This window comes from Pelodiscus sinensis, chromosome 10 (assembly GCF_052426305.1).
Source record: "Pelodiscus sinensis isolate ZL-2025 chromosome 10, ASM5242630v1, whole genome shotgun sequence".
In the NCBI taxonomy this organism is placed as follows: domain Eukaryota; kingdom Metazoa; phylum Chordata; order Testudines; family Trionychidae; genus Pelodiscus; species Pelodiscus sinensis.
In genome coordinates, this window is record NC_143061.1 from 39533307 (window position 1) to 39551073 (window position 17767).

The 17767-nt window shown below is 41.6% G+C and overlaps 1 protein-coding gene across 2 annotated transcripts in view; it reads left to right on the forward strand.

The window, feature by feature from the left end:
* The window catches only part of WDFY1 (WD repeat and FYVE domain containing 1), a 34659-nt gene extending 18813 nt beyond the window's left edge, over positions 1-15846 (forward strand). For both annotated transcript variants that reach the window (XM_075937562.2, XM_075937563.2), the window contains exons 6-12: positions 2958-3070; positions 5406-5532; positions 7890-7995; positions 10727-10828; positions 12083-12213; positions 12954-13062; positions 15291-15846. In XM_075937562.2, coding sequence (XP_075793677.1) covers positions 2958-3070; positions 5406-5532; positions 7890-7995; positions 10727-10828; positions 12083-12213; positions 12954-13062; positions 15291-15347 — 745 coding nt within the window. In that variant the 3' untranslated portion in view covers positions 15348-15846. The remainder of the gene's footprint in view (positions 1-2957; positions 3071-5405; positions 5533-7889; positions 7996-10726; positions 10829-12082; positions 12214-12953; positions 13063-15290) is intronic.
* The last annotated feature ends 1921 nt before the right edge of the window (positions 15847-17767 follow it).

Here is a 17767-nt window from a genome sequence, read left to right on the forward strand (position 1 = left end):
CTTCTAGCTTACAAAATTACATGTTGGATTCCGAAATTCTATGGTTTCTTTACACAGTATGTAGACTCTACAAATGTTCATATGACTAACCTCCTATATGCATTTAAAAAATTGCTGTAGTCTGAATTTTTAGTAATTGAACGAATAGGTAGTGTTTGGTATGTAGATTGGATTAAAAATGGAAGTAGCATGGCATCTAGTGTGCTTTTTAGTGCATAGCTTAAGTTTCTTATCTGGAAATTTAGTACACAGTGTGTGAGCGTTGTTGGAGTAATCTAGTTCTAGTCATCTACATTAAGCCTTTGTCAACTGTCTGTATTGAGGCATAAGGTATGTCTACACTAGAAATGTAAGTTCACCTGTATTAGGTTCTTAAAGCCATTGCAGTCGTGCACATCCACCCGATCCTCTTTGTATCAACAGTGTACACTCTCCCCAGGAGCACTTCCAAGCAAAGGTTGGGCTCTCAACTCCTCTGGCAGCTCTCTGCCAGGAGTCCAGCTGCCTCAGGCTCCTCTGGCTCCTGGTGGGCTGCCTCTCAACCCCTTCTCCCCATTCCCTACCTGGAGTGGGGGAGACATTTTGCCTGTAAAACTGACCAGGGCTGCTAGGCTCCCAGTGGGGACTCCCAGCTGGTAGTGGGGATGCGGGTATCAAGACAGCCAGCAGATGTAAGGGATGCAGTGTTTACATGGACACTGTGCCCTGATTTTGCTGATGTAAGCTGTGCACCTCTTGTGGAGGTATGTTGCTAGAGTAATGCACTTAGATTGGCAGGAGGTGTGCTGTTATGCTAACCAGTCCTCCATCATTACAGTCAATGTCTGGAACAAATTACTTCTAGGAAATGGAAAAACTTAGAATTCCCTTTCTAACAGAAAATGTTTTTAGATTTCCATAGTATGGCCTTTATTTTTTTCAAAGGAAATTGATTCCTTTCAACACACTGTGCTTGAATCATTAGCAATGGAGAGCAAATGACTAGCTTGTCACTATGTATTTTTGAATATTCAGCACAATCACCAACAGCTTTTATGAGGTGTGAGTTAAAGATCTTTTACAAAGGCTTACTCAAATATGAAATGACAGAATGGATGTTCCTTAGTGTCTGATTAAATAATAGCATTATTTCACCTTGAAGTTTATGTTAAGTGAGAGGCACTACAATTGGCAGCCAGCCTATATGGGCTTAGATGCAGGATTGTTTATCTGCAGACCCTCAAATACTTAAACCCCTCATGCTTAATAAGACATTGGAAGCTGAGCTTTCCCATTGCAGTGGCAAGGTTTGGTTTATACTGCACTCCTTTCTACACAGTAAACCCCTCTTAGGCTGTGTCCAGACTCAGGTTTTTTTTCGAAAAAAGTAGCCTTTTTTTTTTTTCGAAAAAACGTCACCTGCATCTTCACCTGCATCTTTCAAAATTAAATCGAAAATGCGGCTTTTCTTTCAACGGCAGTAAACCTAAATCCACGAGGAAGAACGCCTTTTTTCGAAAGTGCTCTTTCGAAAAAAGGCATTCTTGAAAGCAAACAGGGCTTCTTAGAAAGAGAGCATCCAGACTCACTTGCTGCTTTCTTTCGAAAAAGCGGCTTTCTTTTTCGAAAGTTCCGCGTGCAGTTTAGACGCTCTCTTTCGAAAGAGGCTTTTTTGAAAGTATCTTTCGAAAAAGCCTCTTTCGAAAGAGGCTTGCAGTCTAGACATAGCCTAAGTTCCTACATGTCTTTCAGTGGTGACCTCAGCAGAGGACAAACAATAAGCGTATACTATGGGCTGGGGAATGTCGTTTAGGAATAGGTGGTGCCAACTGTTTTCTGGATGGAGCAATGTCAGATACTCTTCAGGCACTATTTTTCATGTGAATAATAAAACTTTATGGGCACTCTTGTATTAATAGGAACTTGACCATTGCTGTACATGTATAAACTTGTCTTATGAGCTTTCATGGGCAAAACCCACTTTAGATGAGGTGAAACCCAGAATTTATGACTTCTCTCCCCCCCCCCCCCTTTTTCTGTTTCTGCCAATTCTACTGGTGCTAATGAGACACTCAATTACAGTGCCAGTGCTAATGAGGCTGATAGGTGCCCTCCCCCCTTCTATTATAAATTCAGATGAGCTGGAAGCCAGAAGTGAGTTTTGTCCACGAAGGCACATGATTCTAGATCTCTATAAATAACTTTTTTTTGCTAGTCTAAGGTGCCACAGGACTACTTAGTGTGTGGTTTTGGGTTTTTTTTTTGAAGTTGCAGACTAACACGGCTGCCCTTCTGAGACTTTAATCTTGATCGTTCTGCTTTTGTTAAACAGAGGGAAAGGATATATCTACTTCTGTTGTAAAGTCTCTAAGGTAGAGATGGTCTCATTTTTTGTGTAGTGCCACACAATGGGCCTTCAGTTTTACATCACCCTAATCAAAGTATTACAGGGATGCAAATAGGAGGTTAGTAGATGCTTGCCATGGATGGTAGGGCTAATTAGAATGTCCGGGTACTCTACTCCTGAGACCGTTGTGGCTTCCCTCAGGCCCTTACATGGCAACAAGACTCCTCTAGATTTTTCACTCTTTCCTTGACTGAAGTAAACAAGAGTGAGTTTTCTTGCACTTTCGGGTCAGTTAAAAGTGGATTATTGATGTATTTTGGCTCCTCTTGAGTTTTGGGAACATCATTGTTAAAAAGGTCAAGAAAAATTGACCCTAAAAGCTTCTTGTGACAATAAAGCTGAAAGTTTTTAAACCTACCCTGTAAACCTTTGGTTTTAGGTTCATAATATGTGAGTAGTCCATAAACATAAATACTCAACTGCTAAAGAGCTTTCCAGTCTGAAGTTTTCAGTCTGGTTTCTGTTGGTGGTTTTAATCTGTTGGTTTTTTAGTTCTGATGGCAGACTATTTCTGTAAAGAGAATCAAATGAGACTGAGAACAGTGGGTGGTGTTCCTTGACTTGTGATCAGATATGACTTTGAAACTGAACATGCCTTCGTTGGGGACTACTCTGGACAGATCACGCTGCTGAAGCTTGAACAGAATACATGTACAGTTATCACAACCCTCAAAGGGCATGAAGGTAAACTAACTTCCCTCTTAGCTTTCCTGGCTAATTTAGCCTCTGGAAAAATAACTGTGTCTCAGCAGAAGATGGGAAATGTAGTCAAGAGCAAGCTCTGACCTAAACTTTCAAGTTCATTGCCTATCTCTACTTGCTGAACAAAGTTCTTCCTTTAAAGACATTAAACTTGTGTATCTTAAATTGGCAGGATATTTAAATAGCTGAGAACTCAGCTTGTTTCATAGCTAACTCTGGATTATGCCAAGGTGCTAGGAGGACAGCAGTGTCATCCCTAGGCACCAGCTGTAGATCATGAGCTTCACAGTAATGGTCTTAAATGATGCATTTGTACACTTTGCCACTAGATGTCTCACCTTACAAAATGTCAGCCTGTATTCACTAGCATGTAAAGCTGTGGTCACCAACTCTTGGTGATTCACAATTGACTGGTAGATCCTGGAGCCTCTGCCAGTCAACTGCAATCCTCAGATAGGCAGCCTGCCTGTTCCTATGCTGCTCCTGGAAGCAGCTGGCTGGCAGAGTGCAGACACGTGTCTGCAGCCCCTGGGAAGGAGGAATGAGGCATTTCCTTGCTGCCCCAGCACTACCCAGGTAGCACATGCAGGTGTGGGTAGCAGTACCGCAAATGGACACATACCGCCTCCCTTCCCTGGGGGCCACACACAAATATGTTGGGGCCAGCCAGCCAGCTGTTTCCAGGAGCAGTGTGGGGCCAGGCAGGCAGAGGTATTTAACTACTACTGTGCTTCCAGGTAAGGTTATTGGGAAGGCTTATACTGAGAGGAATAACTACACTGACCCTTTTTGCTTTTTTTCATGACCTCACATGACTCAGAATCCAGAATAGCATTTTACTGGTTTGCTGCATTAACAGTGCTGATCTATTGGATCATGAGGCTGTGGTTCAGTGGGGGAAATCTGTTTCTACAGACCTTGTTGCTGGACGTAATAGTCATATTGTTTTTCTTATCCTTAATGGACTTCTGCTGTGCAGACCAGGATGATGAAGTGAAACACTAAAGCTGTATTTGATAAACTGTAGGTAGGTAGGAGTCAAAACAGAAACCAGTGGGGAAGGGGTTGTGGTTGCTTCCTCATTTTGAACAGAACAACAGTTGTTCTGCTTGCTGGAATAGTTTGACAATAAGCTTATCTTATATATTTGTATTTGGGCTTCCCATATGTTGTTTCACTTAAATCTAACTGTTAATTCAAGTATGTGCTCTTGAATTAGTCTCTCTTGTATTCTGTTGATCTAGTATGAACAATTCAGTGAGCTAGAATATTAAATTCAAGTGAATTTTTCATGTCTTGTGTAGCTTGCCTGTCATAAGTGGAGGACTAATGCAGTGCCATGCATTTTGAGTTCAGTTTTTTAAAGCCAGTGTGTTGCACTGAAGGATTAATAAGGAGTATGAAACAAATACAAAAATCTTTATAAAAACCAATGGAGCACATACATTTTTGTCTGCAGTATGTCTGTCCTATGACCAGTTCTTACTGCCATTAAAATATTTGGGAAACTTGAGTCACTGCATTTAGAGAGAACTACTTAAGAGCAAGAGTGCACCTAGCAGCATTCAGACATGTTGCACATGCTGACCCATGGTCACTGGGGGCCTCAATGCATTTAAGCCAGTAGGCTGCGGGGCTTGGCTGCAACTGCTGTCAGCTGGGTTTCTGGGGCTATTCTGCAAGTTACCTTGTTAAGAAACAGGTAGCTAGGCAAGTGAAAAGGGCTGCCTGGGAGTGTGCACCCTACTCCCCTCAAGCCCCCCCCCCCCGATCTGGGGCTTCCTCAACCCCTAGATGCCCGCCCATGCCCTTTGGAGGGGACTGCAGTCTTGTGTAGCAATGAGTCAAGGTAAAATGTGTAGCTTGTACCTTATACTCACTCCTGACTGCTTGGGAAGGGGCAGAGGAAACTTCACACAGCTGCACACTTCCCCTTGCTCCCTCATCACTCTGTGTCCATGTGTGTCCCCGCCCTCCCGTTCCTCCCCTCCCCCCGCCTTCTATTATACCCACCAATCTCCTTGTCCTAATTGCTACTAGGGATGTTAAAGCAGTTAATTAACCATCTCACTATTAGAATTTAGCAGTTACACTGGTTATGTGCTGCGGGTTCTGCCATATCAGCTTTCTGTGGCAGAGCCCACAGTGTGGGGCGGCTGCCAATCTCTGGGAGCCAGTGTGTGCCTGTCACCCTGCTCTCAGGGACAGAGCCAGCAGCACAGAATGATGCATGAACAAGAGATGAGATTCAAAGTTTGTCTTCCCTCATCCGCTAAAAGATGTTACCTCACCTGTTTGTTTTTGTTTTGTTTTTAAGGGAGTGTTGCTTCCCTCTGGTGGGATCCTGTCCAACGGTTACTCTTCTCTGGAGCATCTGATCATAGCATTATCATGTGGGATATTGGTGGAAGGAAAGGCCGAACGCTGCTGCTTCAGGGCCATCAGTATGTAGCAATGACTTGCAGTTCTGTTTTTTTCCAAATACTTAGTTTCTGTGGGTTTTCAGAAGGACTAAACTAAATGTGACCAGCTCCCAATAGGATGTTAGAAATAATTTAATTTAGTAATCATGTAACCACAACAATTATCAGTTACATGATTATTCAATGACCCCCAGGGGCAGAGCTGGCATCCAGTGCATTCCTGACCCAGCTCCCAGGGAGCCTCCTGCCTGCCACCCTGCACTACTACCTCTGAGAGACAACAGTGTAGTGTGATGGATGGCACCCCTGCATGCTCTTCATTTAAAGCTGGGACTAAGCCAGTCTGCTAGTCTGAGTTTTAAATGCAAAGCAGAAGGGGAGACGGAGGGGTTTAAATGGGATGGATAACCATTTAACCAATAAGCTAACACTTACCTGGCTAGCTGCTAACAACCCTACTCCCAAATCCCTACTCCCAAGTACTGTGAATAGTAACTAGACAGGATGGTATATCTCAGTGCTCTCTTGAGACGGTGACACATGAGGACTGGAGGAACAAATCTCAGTAGCATTACTATCATAAGACTTGTTTCTTGGCTATCCCTTAAATGGGAGTAGTGATGAGATGAGAATAAAAATGTCTAGAATTAAGAGGGGGGTGAAGATACTAGGACTGCTCTTGTTAGCAGTGTTGTAGTGGTCCATCTAAGACTGGGAATTTTTGCTGCATGGTGTCAAGTCTCATTGATATAGTATACCCTTCACGAGAATGCTTGTGCAGGAAGAAGGTGAACATGTCCAATGACATCTGCATTGTAGCACACATTTGTAAAATCCTTCATTTTAATGATTCCTCTTCATCTTGGATTTTAAAGTATCTATGCTGACTTCCTGTACTTGAATTCCCACTCGTGCATTCACATGCAACGGTTCATATTACATACTGGCTGCAGTAGTGCAGTTTGGCACCTATGACTAGAGGACCTTCCACTGCTTCTTTCACTCTTCCATGTATTGTGTTGGGAAGACTGTGTATATCAGCTATGAGTTTTTCTTTTCCAAACTCATGCTTGACAGATGGCTGTGGAGTTTTTATATGGTGTGGGGGAAAATATTCCATTTCAGAAGCAGTGGAAGGAAAAAAAATCACTGAACCTAATTTTCACTGTTTGTAGTATGTGGTTAAAAGTAGGTAGAACTGTAATAGATTTCCCTTCTGGACAGCTGTATCAAATATATTCTTGTTTTTCTCTAGTCAGCTCTCCTCCAGAAGTCATTGTTTGCACAGCAAGTGAACTCAGGAAAACAGGAACTTGTGGGTGGGGAAGAATAGGAAGCTGAATGACTAAGTAAGCTTAGGATGATTAGATTTTTTTTTTTTTTTTTTTTTTTTTTTTTTTTGGTATTGGCAAATGCCAATTTCCACTTTATACACACAAATAATGAAGAAAGTACTCCCAACTTACAGGGAGCAAATATTAAGCTTTCAGGCAAAGTATACCTTTTATTTAAAGATATTTACTTCATTTATTTTGTGTGATGTTGACAGTTTAACTTTTTGAATCAACATCTTCTGTTAAATAACTATTCTAACCACCTTATGGCCTGACTCCTCAATTTCCTATGACTGAAACTTAAACAGATGAAAATGAATTCAGTTTCTTAAAATATGAATATTACACCAACCTTAACAACTTGTATATCCGCAAAAGGGCTTCCAGTTGGATCTCTTAAGGACACAGTTCTTTGGCTGTTTTCTCACAATTGTCCCCTACTATTGGTAGGGATGTAAAAGAATATCCATGTAAATGGTTAACTGATAAGGCAGGGCTTATTGGTTACTGTTCAGTTACATGCAGGCTCCTTGCCCCGCTCCTGGAGTTGCAAGCTGGAGCCAGGTTTAAAAAATGACTTCTGGTGTGCACTGGTAGGTGCACGTAACTGCTGAAAATCTCATTGTTACACAGGTAACCAATTACCCACATTTTAACATACCTAAATATTGGTATTCTTTTGACTTCAGAATGTGCATGAAGAAGCATATTTGCAGATCTGCCCAACTCAGACACCTGTCAGCTGAGATGCGTTTTATTTATGGCTGGGCTTCACTACCAAAATACTGACATGATCAGCATACAGGTCTAACTTGAAATAACACTAGGCAATGATGGTACCAAATCCGGCTTCTAAAATTTGATTCTTCATTTCAAACATGTAGCAGTCTTGCGTTACAGTAGTTCTACAGCTGACCAGCCCTAGCTACTGACATTGTTTTCAGCTTTCTAGGTGACTCTTACAAATTCATACCCAGACTTGTTAGGGAATGTTGCTTTTACTTAAATGTTTGGAAGAGTGAACAGTGTCCTCTTTGTTTACAGTGATAAGGTGCAGGCTATTTGTTACATCCAGCTCACGCGGCAACTGGTCTCATGTTCAGCTGATGGCGGAATTGCTGTTTGGAATATGGATATCAGCAGAGAAGAGGTAGATGCATGTGCTAGGTGTCAACTTTGTCACTGTTGGTGGCTAAGCTTTCTTGCTTATTCTGTCATCCTAGACCAGAGAACCCCAAGCTTTGATAGCTGGCCAGGAATCAGAGCTCAGTGACTCTGCTTCTGTGAGAAGTATCAGATTGCCACTGCCCTTATTTTATCTATATGGTAAAGTCCACAAAGACCCAGCTTTCTTCAGTGCAAGCCTAGCAATGTGGACCGAGGTGAAACGTTGAAATGTGAATTCATCACATACTATTCTTCCATAGTAAAGAGAAGGCTGGACAACGTAAGATCTCGGCCATACTTGACATAATGGTTCACTCTTTCCAATAATATAGTTGGAAAGAATCCTGTAGGATACCTCGGGAGGCAACACCCTAATGCAGACTATTGAATTCCTTGTAGAGCTGTGTAGACTTCACAATATGTTTGCTCTTAGTTTTTTCAGTAAAATATTATAGTTTAGCCCTTGTTTCACTTCAAAAGGAAAATTAAAATATAGAAGGAATTCACTGGCTTTTTTTAAATCTGGCTAATAAGTGATAAATTAAAATATTGCTTGAGACATGTTCTGTAAAATGTTCCTTTCTTTAATATGCTGTGAAATAAAGTGGTATAGAAAAAAAATCTGTGTAGCCTGAGAAGCGGTAGTTTCTTGCCATGAGTGCACTGGTGCTGTCAGGCCAACCAAAAAGTGGCTGGGTGGTAGACTGTTACTGCTTTTTCTCAGGTCTCTCTGCACACCCTGTTTTCTTTCGAAGGGATCTTCAAAGCCACAAGCACTGTTTTCGTTATGCTTATTGTGGTAGCACTTAGGAGTCCATGTTGGACCAGGATTTTGTGGTGCTATGGGCTGTAAAGGGAACAAAAAAGGGAGTGCTGAACAATGTGACAGCCTTTGGCATCAGTGTCCATGAGAGAACTTCCACACAGGCCAGTTGGTGCACAGTAGAATCTACCCCCTCCAGCTGGTGTACACTTACAAGCCCATTGGTAGCTTTTCCTCCTCCAGCAGCTGTTAACCACTTCAGGGTCAGGGTTAGGCCATGTCTACACTACCACGTTTGTTATAACTTTCTTTTGGCCATGAGTGTCGGGGGGGGGGGGGGGGAGGAGAAACACACCCCAAAGGATACTGGCACTTCTGTCAGTATAACTTGTGTGGACAGTGCTGTGTTGGACACTGCAATGTGTGGGAGTGGTTTTATTGTGCCAGTGGGAGGGTTCCCTTGGGTCTGTATACAACAGCTATATGAACAGTCTTGGAGCAGCACATCTGCATCAGTAGGCCTGTGCCACTGTAAGCTTGCTAGTGTAGACATGCCTTAGTCACTGTAGTATAGCCTTGAGGAAAATCTTGATACCCTCAAGTGTTCTAGAACCTTGTTGACAGCATGGTGAGGAAATCCTCAAAACTAATGGTGTAGATTTTTAGTGGGAGTTTGGTAGTCTTCAATGCATCATCCATCAGTTTGTACTATACTTTTGTAATGACTTACCTATTTTCTGCCATTAAATGGAGATTGATAAATGAGAAACAGGAGCAGCTGAACCAGTAGTAGGATCCCAGATGTGTGGGAGATGAAAATGATGGGGCCCCTGAAACTGACATCTCCTCATTATTGAAATGGAGACAGTCTTTCATTTTGACTGAATCAATCCACATTTCATTGATTAGTGAACAGTCTTGGGTAATCAAGAATTCTACTATCCCTTTATTGAGGGATTTAATTTAGGAAGGTCCACCAGTGTTAATAGATGCCACCTATGTATGTTTTTATTTTGGAGCTGGAATTATGGGATGTGCAAAGACTGATTGAGCAGTCAGTGTGAGGGTCATGGTAATTTTAAAATTTGAGAAAAATGACTTGCCACAGGACAGCAATATGCCCAAGACAATAGGAAGACACAAGTATGTAAGACCATAGTGGTGTGGAATTAAACTAACCTTGAAATAACTTTCAGGGTGTATGGCCCTTGGAAGATGCATGTGAGAATTTACACAACACAACAAGATGCCTCCTAGAACTATTATGCATCATCCTACAAATGTACTAAAAAGTTCAAGTCTTAACTTCAGAGTTATGCTTTGAATACTCCATTGTAGAACAGTAGTAAATGTTAGTGCTACTTAGCACATCATTTCTAGATATGGAAGCAGAGGTACATATTTACTTGGAGTAAGTGGGATGCAGCTGATAAGTTCTCTAATTGTTTCAAATGCTGCAGTCCCAGGAAAAGGACCTGATAAGAATGAGAGCCTCTGAGGGAGTAACTGATTCTCTGTAGAGCATCTGTATCTCAGATTACTTTGTTGCCTTTCAGAATCATCCTGGCAGTGAGACCCAGGGGTCTGCAACCTCCTGCAGCACTCTAATTCAGATGCATCATACCAGACTTTTTCTCATTAGAGCAGCAGCCAAGAAATGCTGTGGGGGTAAAAACTGTGTAGGAGGCGCATAAAGATCTTGGTAACAGATAACCATGAGACTTTCTGCACGTATCTTAGCACTGGATTCTCAAATTGCTTTTTGAGTGTAGTCAACTATGGCACTGAATGCAAAACAATTCATATTTTCTTGGTTGTTTTCATAGCTGATATGGGGGTTCTTTAAATTTAAATTTACACTGCATGTGTATCAGCTTTTTTTTTTTTTGTGTGTTCTTTACCTTGTTGATTTGAATATGCTAAGACTATTTATTTCTTCCTCCCCAACTAGGCTCCTCAGTGGCTAGAAAGTGATTCTTGTCAGAAATGTGAACAGCCTTTCTTCTGGAATATAAAGCAGATGTGGGACACAAAGACATTAGGGTTGAGACAGGTGAGGATATGGTTCTAAATCCCTTATGGTGCACTTCATTGTGTGGAGAATTTGGTGTGTGTTCTGTATTTATACCCAACTGATGAACTTCAACTCCAGTCTGTTTTTTGAAGGGGAAAACTGAGTAGAAAGACCACAATTTAAAGTAATAGAGGTCCTGGTCTCCATTGCCAGCAAAGTGGTGTGAATCAGGAAATCTCTGGTTAAGAGAACTTACCAAGTGCAGCAAAGGAAAGCCATTATATTGGGTTGTCCTGTGTGGGACTAATGGGCTTAAGTGAAACTAGGGGGCTGTGCCCCTGCTTGCTATGCTTTCCAACCCCCCTCACATGGGTGGGTGGGAGGGGGCAGTAGGCAACCCCAGCTCTCCCCCAGCCATGTGGGAAGGCTGGGCTGGACCGGACCGGACCTGCCTGGGCCCTTTCCCCCCTCCTGCCCTGGGCCATGCCAGCCTGGGTGCGTTCTCTCTCTCTTCCCCTCCTCCCCCCCCATGGCCTAACCTTAACACTCACTCACTCACTCCCCCTCCCCTGACCATGCCAGGCCCAGCTCTGCCCCGGTGCCTGGGGAATGCCCAGCAGCAGCATGCTGGGCCGGGCCTGGCTCTGCCTGTCCATCCCCCCCCCCCGCCCCCAATGCCGGTGGGCTCTGCCATGATGATGTCACTTTGTCATCCCACAGGAAACATTTTTCGAGAGCGAGAACCAGTTTAAGCACAGGTGTGCATGTAAGAGAGCTACAGTTAGTAAACACAGAATGCGTGACATGGCCTAAGATCTTATACTGGCAAATTACTACTAAAATATTAGCCTTAATTTGAGCACCTTACCTTGCACTGACACGCTAATGGCCTTGTCTTCCTTCAGTTATGGCGAGGTATAAATCTCTTGGAAATATTTTAAATGTTCCAGGAGCAAATCCCCCCCCCCCCCCCCCATACCGCCACCCCCACATCCCCAAGACTATAGTCAAGGTAAAAGTATGATCTGCTTTTGTTTTGTAAGTCTTCAGTCTGCTGGAGAAAAGGGACCTAGAATCCATGGATAATATCCTGGCCCTCTTTGGCAGTCAATGGCAAAATTTCCTGGGGCTGGAATGTAATTAAGGACCAAGAATCCATGGGTTATAACTGGTTCTAAAGGGTAACTATCATAGGAGGTTGTATAATTTCTTTAGTTATCCCTCTTGCTGCTTTTTGGGAGTTTAACAGTTTGTGTCCTAAAATGTCCCTCTTATTTTAATTCTCCTGTGAAGCATCACTGCAGGAAATGTGGTCAAGCAGTGTGTGGCAAGTGCAGCACTAAGCGGTCCAGCTACCCAATCATGGGCTTTGAGTTCCAAGTCCGTGTCTGTGACTCTTGCTTTGAGTCCATCAAAGATGAAGAGTGAGTATGCTTAAAGGTCTGACGTTCCTTTACTGATTTGGTATACAAGGGCTGAAACTTCTGGAGGAGCCTAGCTGGTAGCTTTAAGATCTCTGTATGATTGGTTACAACTCTGGCAACTGTGGCTCATCCGTTTATAATCCATGTTTTATTAAATGCCAGGAACTACATACGATGTTCATAATTGCTTAAGTGAGATGTACATAGCAGATAACTGTAAGTTATAATGTGCAGCCTTCTCACAGGAAAGCTTATCCATATTTTACTAGCATGGGAAAATACTTCTAAAGGCAGTGAAGAATGTGGATGCCTCCCAGTCAGGTTAACCTATTAGTGTGATACAAACAATTCTTTTGGGGCTGCTTTGCACACATTTTTGAAGGGGGCTGGCACTTGCTTCGTCACTAACCAAGACAGCTGCATGAAAAGTTGAGAAACGTATTGGAAAATAGACTTTATAGCTGTTGAATCTTAAAAGTAAAGAACTGCATTCTCCTCTACCTGTTCTCCATTGTGCTGTGTTGATGAACTTCCACAAATCAAGTGGGAGGCCAGGTAAGCATGTGTGTCTCCTATAATTAGTGTATGCTGGGAAGAGCTTACTGACCATTGTTTAGGTGAGCAAAGTTAGGTTTGACTTACTAGCTTTTCAGAAATGTCCCTCTAATGCTTTATTTTGTATTGCTGACAAACTGATGTCTAATGGATTTTTTTTAATTTCGACTGTTTCCCTTCACTAGTCGTACTTCCCTGGCAACTTTTCATGAAGGAAAGCACAACATTTCCCACATGTCTATGGACATTTCTAGGGGACTAATGGTTACTTGTGGGAGTGATCGGATTGTGAAGGTAGGATTATTCTTCTCCACAGGTTATTTAAATTGCTCTTTTACTTTGAGTTTTATGATCTTAGTGTATGCAGTCCAGTTTCTTTTGCCTTTTTCTAGTGGTTGCAAAAGCACAAAAAAAACCAAGCTGGCAGCTTCATGTTTTGTAGACAGCAAGAGTTAATCATGAATCAAAAATGTAGTTGTTGTAGTTAAGATCAAAGGCTTTCTAATAAGAAATCCCATTACTACCTTCATTCTGCCTATATAGTGAATATGCAGGCAATCCCAATGAATTAAAAGGACTACCTGTATAGTTCTGGTGCGGTCTGAAAAGCACCATACAGTAAGAAGATATGGTCCCTGCTCCCAAGGAGTTTGAAAGAGAAAGGGTCAGTGATGCCAGACAATCCTAATGTGAGTAATCCCATTGAAGCCTAACTAATGTCATGGAGATTTGAAGGACTTTCTCTGAACTATGATAGTTTTTGTTTTGCGCATGGTCAAAGTAGTAAAATGAAGTTTCAGGTAATGGCTCTTAACAGACCTCAAAAGGGATGGATGTGCTTTATTCAGAGTTCTCCATAATCAGTGATTTTTTTCCCTTTAATTGCACTCTAGTCTCGTACATACTAACCTGATTCAGACACTAAAGAAATCGTCATTTAGAGTCTGAGGGCTCCAAATGAGGAACTTAATATCTGCTGTCTCTTATCAGTGTGCTGATATGTACATTCAGCAAAGGGCGTTTGTCCGCACATGCACATGGACTTGTTTTTTAAAATGCTTTCCCTTAATATACCCCTTTGTGTCACTGTTTGAAATGACTGCAGAGGAAATGACATATGTCTGGATGCTGTTGGATTTAATTGTGTAATAGTGACAGCTTCAGGCTCATATCAGATACAAATCTTTTCTTCAAGTAGTTTTTCAGATCATTCTGCAATAGATCCTGAGGGTACAGTTGCCATGATGCAAACATTATATTAGTGTTGTCAGCTTGGTATTCCATCTGCCACTACCCAGCTTCCAACTGTCTGGTACTTCATTTCCTCCTGTTCCCATGTCTCACCTTGCTTTTTCATCACTTCTGTGGCTGGCAGAGCAGATGAGGAAGGCTCTTGACGTTGCCAGTATGTCTGGTCCATGCTTGCAGGTCTATCCTGGTGTATGGGAGAGCATGCAACACTCCTGTAGCATGCATTAGACAAAGCAAATGGAGTGTCACAAGCAGCAATTCAGCATGCTGCTCCTATCCAATCTCTGACTCTACTACAGTGATATTCAATTTCCTTAAGTCATAAAATCTTTTGATAATGTGCTATACTGTGCTTATGTTGCCTGCGGATATGAGTAATGAAATGGCCCAGTAACTTTTATATTCTTTAATGTTCTGTAGCTCTGCATTTTTTAATGAAGAGGGTTTCCAAAGCCAAAAGTGTGTGTTCCATACACAGACTTATAAAACAAGGTTCCGTGCAAGCTAGAGTCCTTGCTTCAAATGTAGTTTTAGCTTTGTGAAACAGCAGCATAGCCAGTATAACTTTAAAAGTTATAAAATAAGCAGCACTGTTTGTGTCCTGTTGAATGCTCTGAGCAGTATGCAGCTGCATGGAAAGCAGAGAGCATGGCTGAGAAATCTGCTAGCTGGGAGCCACCTCCTAGCCAGAGCCTGCCTTTTTGGCACCCCACCTTCTGCGTGTCCCTCCTCCTTTCCCCCCCCCCTTATGTCTGCACATGCCCCTTCCGGACTCCTGTCCCAGGTCAGAATACTCTCCTGCCCCATACCCTCTCCCAACTTCCTGCCCCTAGTCACTACGCAACCCCCTGCCTCCTCTCCTGCATCCCTCCTCTTGGACAGAATCCTCCTGCAATCATACCCCCTGCTGTACTCCAATCCCATAGCCAAGCTCCCATCTGCACCAGCCTCCATTCCAGACCCTGCACCTCCTCCATCAATATGGAACAGTGCTGTCCATGACCACTTTTCAAATTCTTAGTGCCCACTCCCCATCAATGATTATTGCTCATCTTTTAAGGTGTATTGTTTAAGATATATGCATCTGACGAAGTGGGTCTTTGCCCACGAAAGCTTATGCTCCTACACTTCAGTTAGTCTATAAGGTGCCACAGGACTCCTCATCGCTTCTTAAGATATATTGTTACTTTTGCTACAGGTATAGGTCTTATACTCTTGATTTTAATATTGTATGATGTGCTGAGTAGTTCTCTATCTTGTTTTTCTTACAGATATGGGACATGACACCAGTAGTTGGTTGCAGCCTTGCGACTGGCTTCTCACGTTGACCTAGGACCTGACAGGTTCATGCACCTTATGTACAGCAACACACACCGAATGAATGAAAACCCTACTAGAAATATTGTCACAAAAGCACTGGTTGCTGGATCCTTTCTCCTGCTCTTGCAGCATGAACAGTTATCTTTGTAGAGAAACGCTCTTCTATGGGGTTCAGTGGGAATAACCTTGATGTAGAAATGCAATTTCCCAGCTGGTTGATGTGAAGTAAAATGGCTTACCTGCAACATGACTGCGAGAAAAGGATTGGTCATAACTTGGTTTACATGTGGTGTTAACAATGTGCTTTCTCTGCTGAAATATCTTGTAAAGTAGCTAAAGAATTATCAGAGTAAAACAAGTTGTTCTGATTTTTGCAAACAGTAAATAACTTAACTGTCCCTTCCAGTAAGACGTCCCCAACTGAACTTTTTCTGATGTGCCGTTTAAGGCTGCCTCCAAATGAAGTATTGGATATAACTTTGAAGGAAATAGGTGGTTGTTTTTTTTTTTGTTTTTTTTTTTTTTTAAAGCAATGTTTGAATAAAGGGGTAGGTGTTTCTTCTCTGGAGTGGCAGTAAGTATGTCCTTGACATAAGAGATCCTGAGCTGCTGGCTTTCTTGGAGTGTTGTCTGCAAGTTCAGTTATTGGTAAAACTACTTTTTAAAAAACACTTTGTTCCAATAGCTTGCAAGTGTGTGTAAATATTCCTAGGCTCTTAAAAATGCTGAAGCTATATTTATTCCCTCTTCTTGGCTAACATAATGAAACTTTTGTAGCTGCTGTTTAGTACATTATCTGTCCAATCTCAATAGTAAAGGCAGCCCACGACATGTCACAAATCACATATGCTATGTTTACAATGCTGTTAAAATGGGGAGATATACAAACCTATTAGCCGTAACTTCTAAAATAAATTCCTCCTACATATGAACTAATTTTTTATGTGGAAAAGCTTAGTTCCTCATTTACCATGAAGAAATTATATATAGCGATAGCATTCATTCCTTTCAAAATGAACACAAAGATGGCAATTAATGTTAAACATATTTTTTTTCTAAAGCAATAACTACAGAGATGTAGAATTTCTTGGATAGTTCTGAGTGCAGATGAAGAGTGTTAATCTTAAACGGTGTGTGCAGTGGTGGCTCTTGCTGCTTATAAACGGAGTAAGGAGCTATGAAGTTTTTGTGGATTGCATAATTGCAGCTAGCACTTACAGGTATCATGAGAGACATTGCCATGTATGCTGGTCTGTCAGTACATGAATTACTTACATTCCATAAACGTTAGGATCTACGTAATGCCATACGGTTGTCTTACAAGAGTATATGAAAATTTCATTTTCAAATGAAATTTAATGTAATTCCATGTACTATGGAGTTGCAAAGGAGATGGGAGCTCATTGGATTTTCATAAACTGGTGGTGTGTATTATGATGGAAGAATGTACAGATCAGCTTTCTGCTGCCATTGGAGGGGACATGATTTTTCTTGCAGAAAATAGAGATGAGCTACTGGAAAGAATTGTTAACTTGCAGCAACAGCTATGTGGTGGCGGCACTGCTGATTCAGTGTCATACTTTGATACTAACATTTTATAGCTTGCTATAGCTAGTGTATTCTAATGTCATGGGCTAGGAATTAGTCCTGATCTTGCTCAGTTTTGTAATAAGGTGTTGGACTCCATGACACTAAATACCTTCTCCAGTATATTCTTGATTCACATTTTGAAACCGGCTTTATAGCTAACTACTTCACTCCACAAATATTTTGCTAAAGGATATTTTTTTAACCTCATACTTCCTAATTCTTCACACTTCTGATGGCAGTTTCTATGGGAAGCTAGCATGTATATTTGTATTATCTCAAATTTGAAATCTGAATGAGTAAATGCTAATTTTGCACTTTAGGCAAGTCTGTATTGCAAAGACAAACATATTTCGGAGCCTGATCAAATTATTTCAAACTGTATTGAAAGGAATATGTCCAATATTTTATATTTGAAGTTACATGGGTTAATTTTGAAAACTTCTGTTTTCACATTATCAGGTGAAATACCATTTGTGCAAGAAAGGACCAGAAGTTAGATCGTGAGCTAACATAAATCAGGGAGGAAACTGACATTAGGAGAGAGAATTAAAACAATGGAAGAAAACATCTAAAGCTTTTTCTCACATGTCAAATCCAACTTTTTTGTTCCAATCACCTGACTTAATAGTTAAGATGAACCTTATATAAATGACATTGCAACAAAAGTAAAACTTGGAAGTTTGGAGCCACATGATAAATTGTGTATCAGACTTTTTTTAGGGGTGGGCACCTTCTACTAACGTGAACAGGAGCTATGTACCTGCTTTGGGAGATGATTCTATGTAGTTTTGATGATGAATTGTACAATTAAATGCTAGTTCACATTCATGTCAGTCAA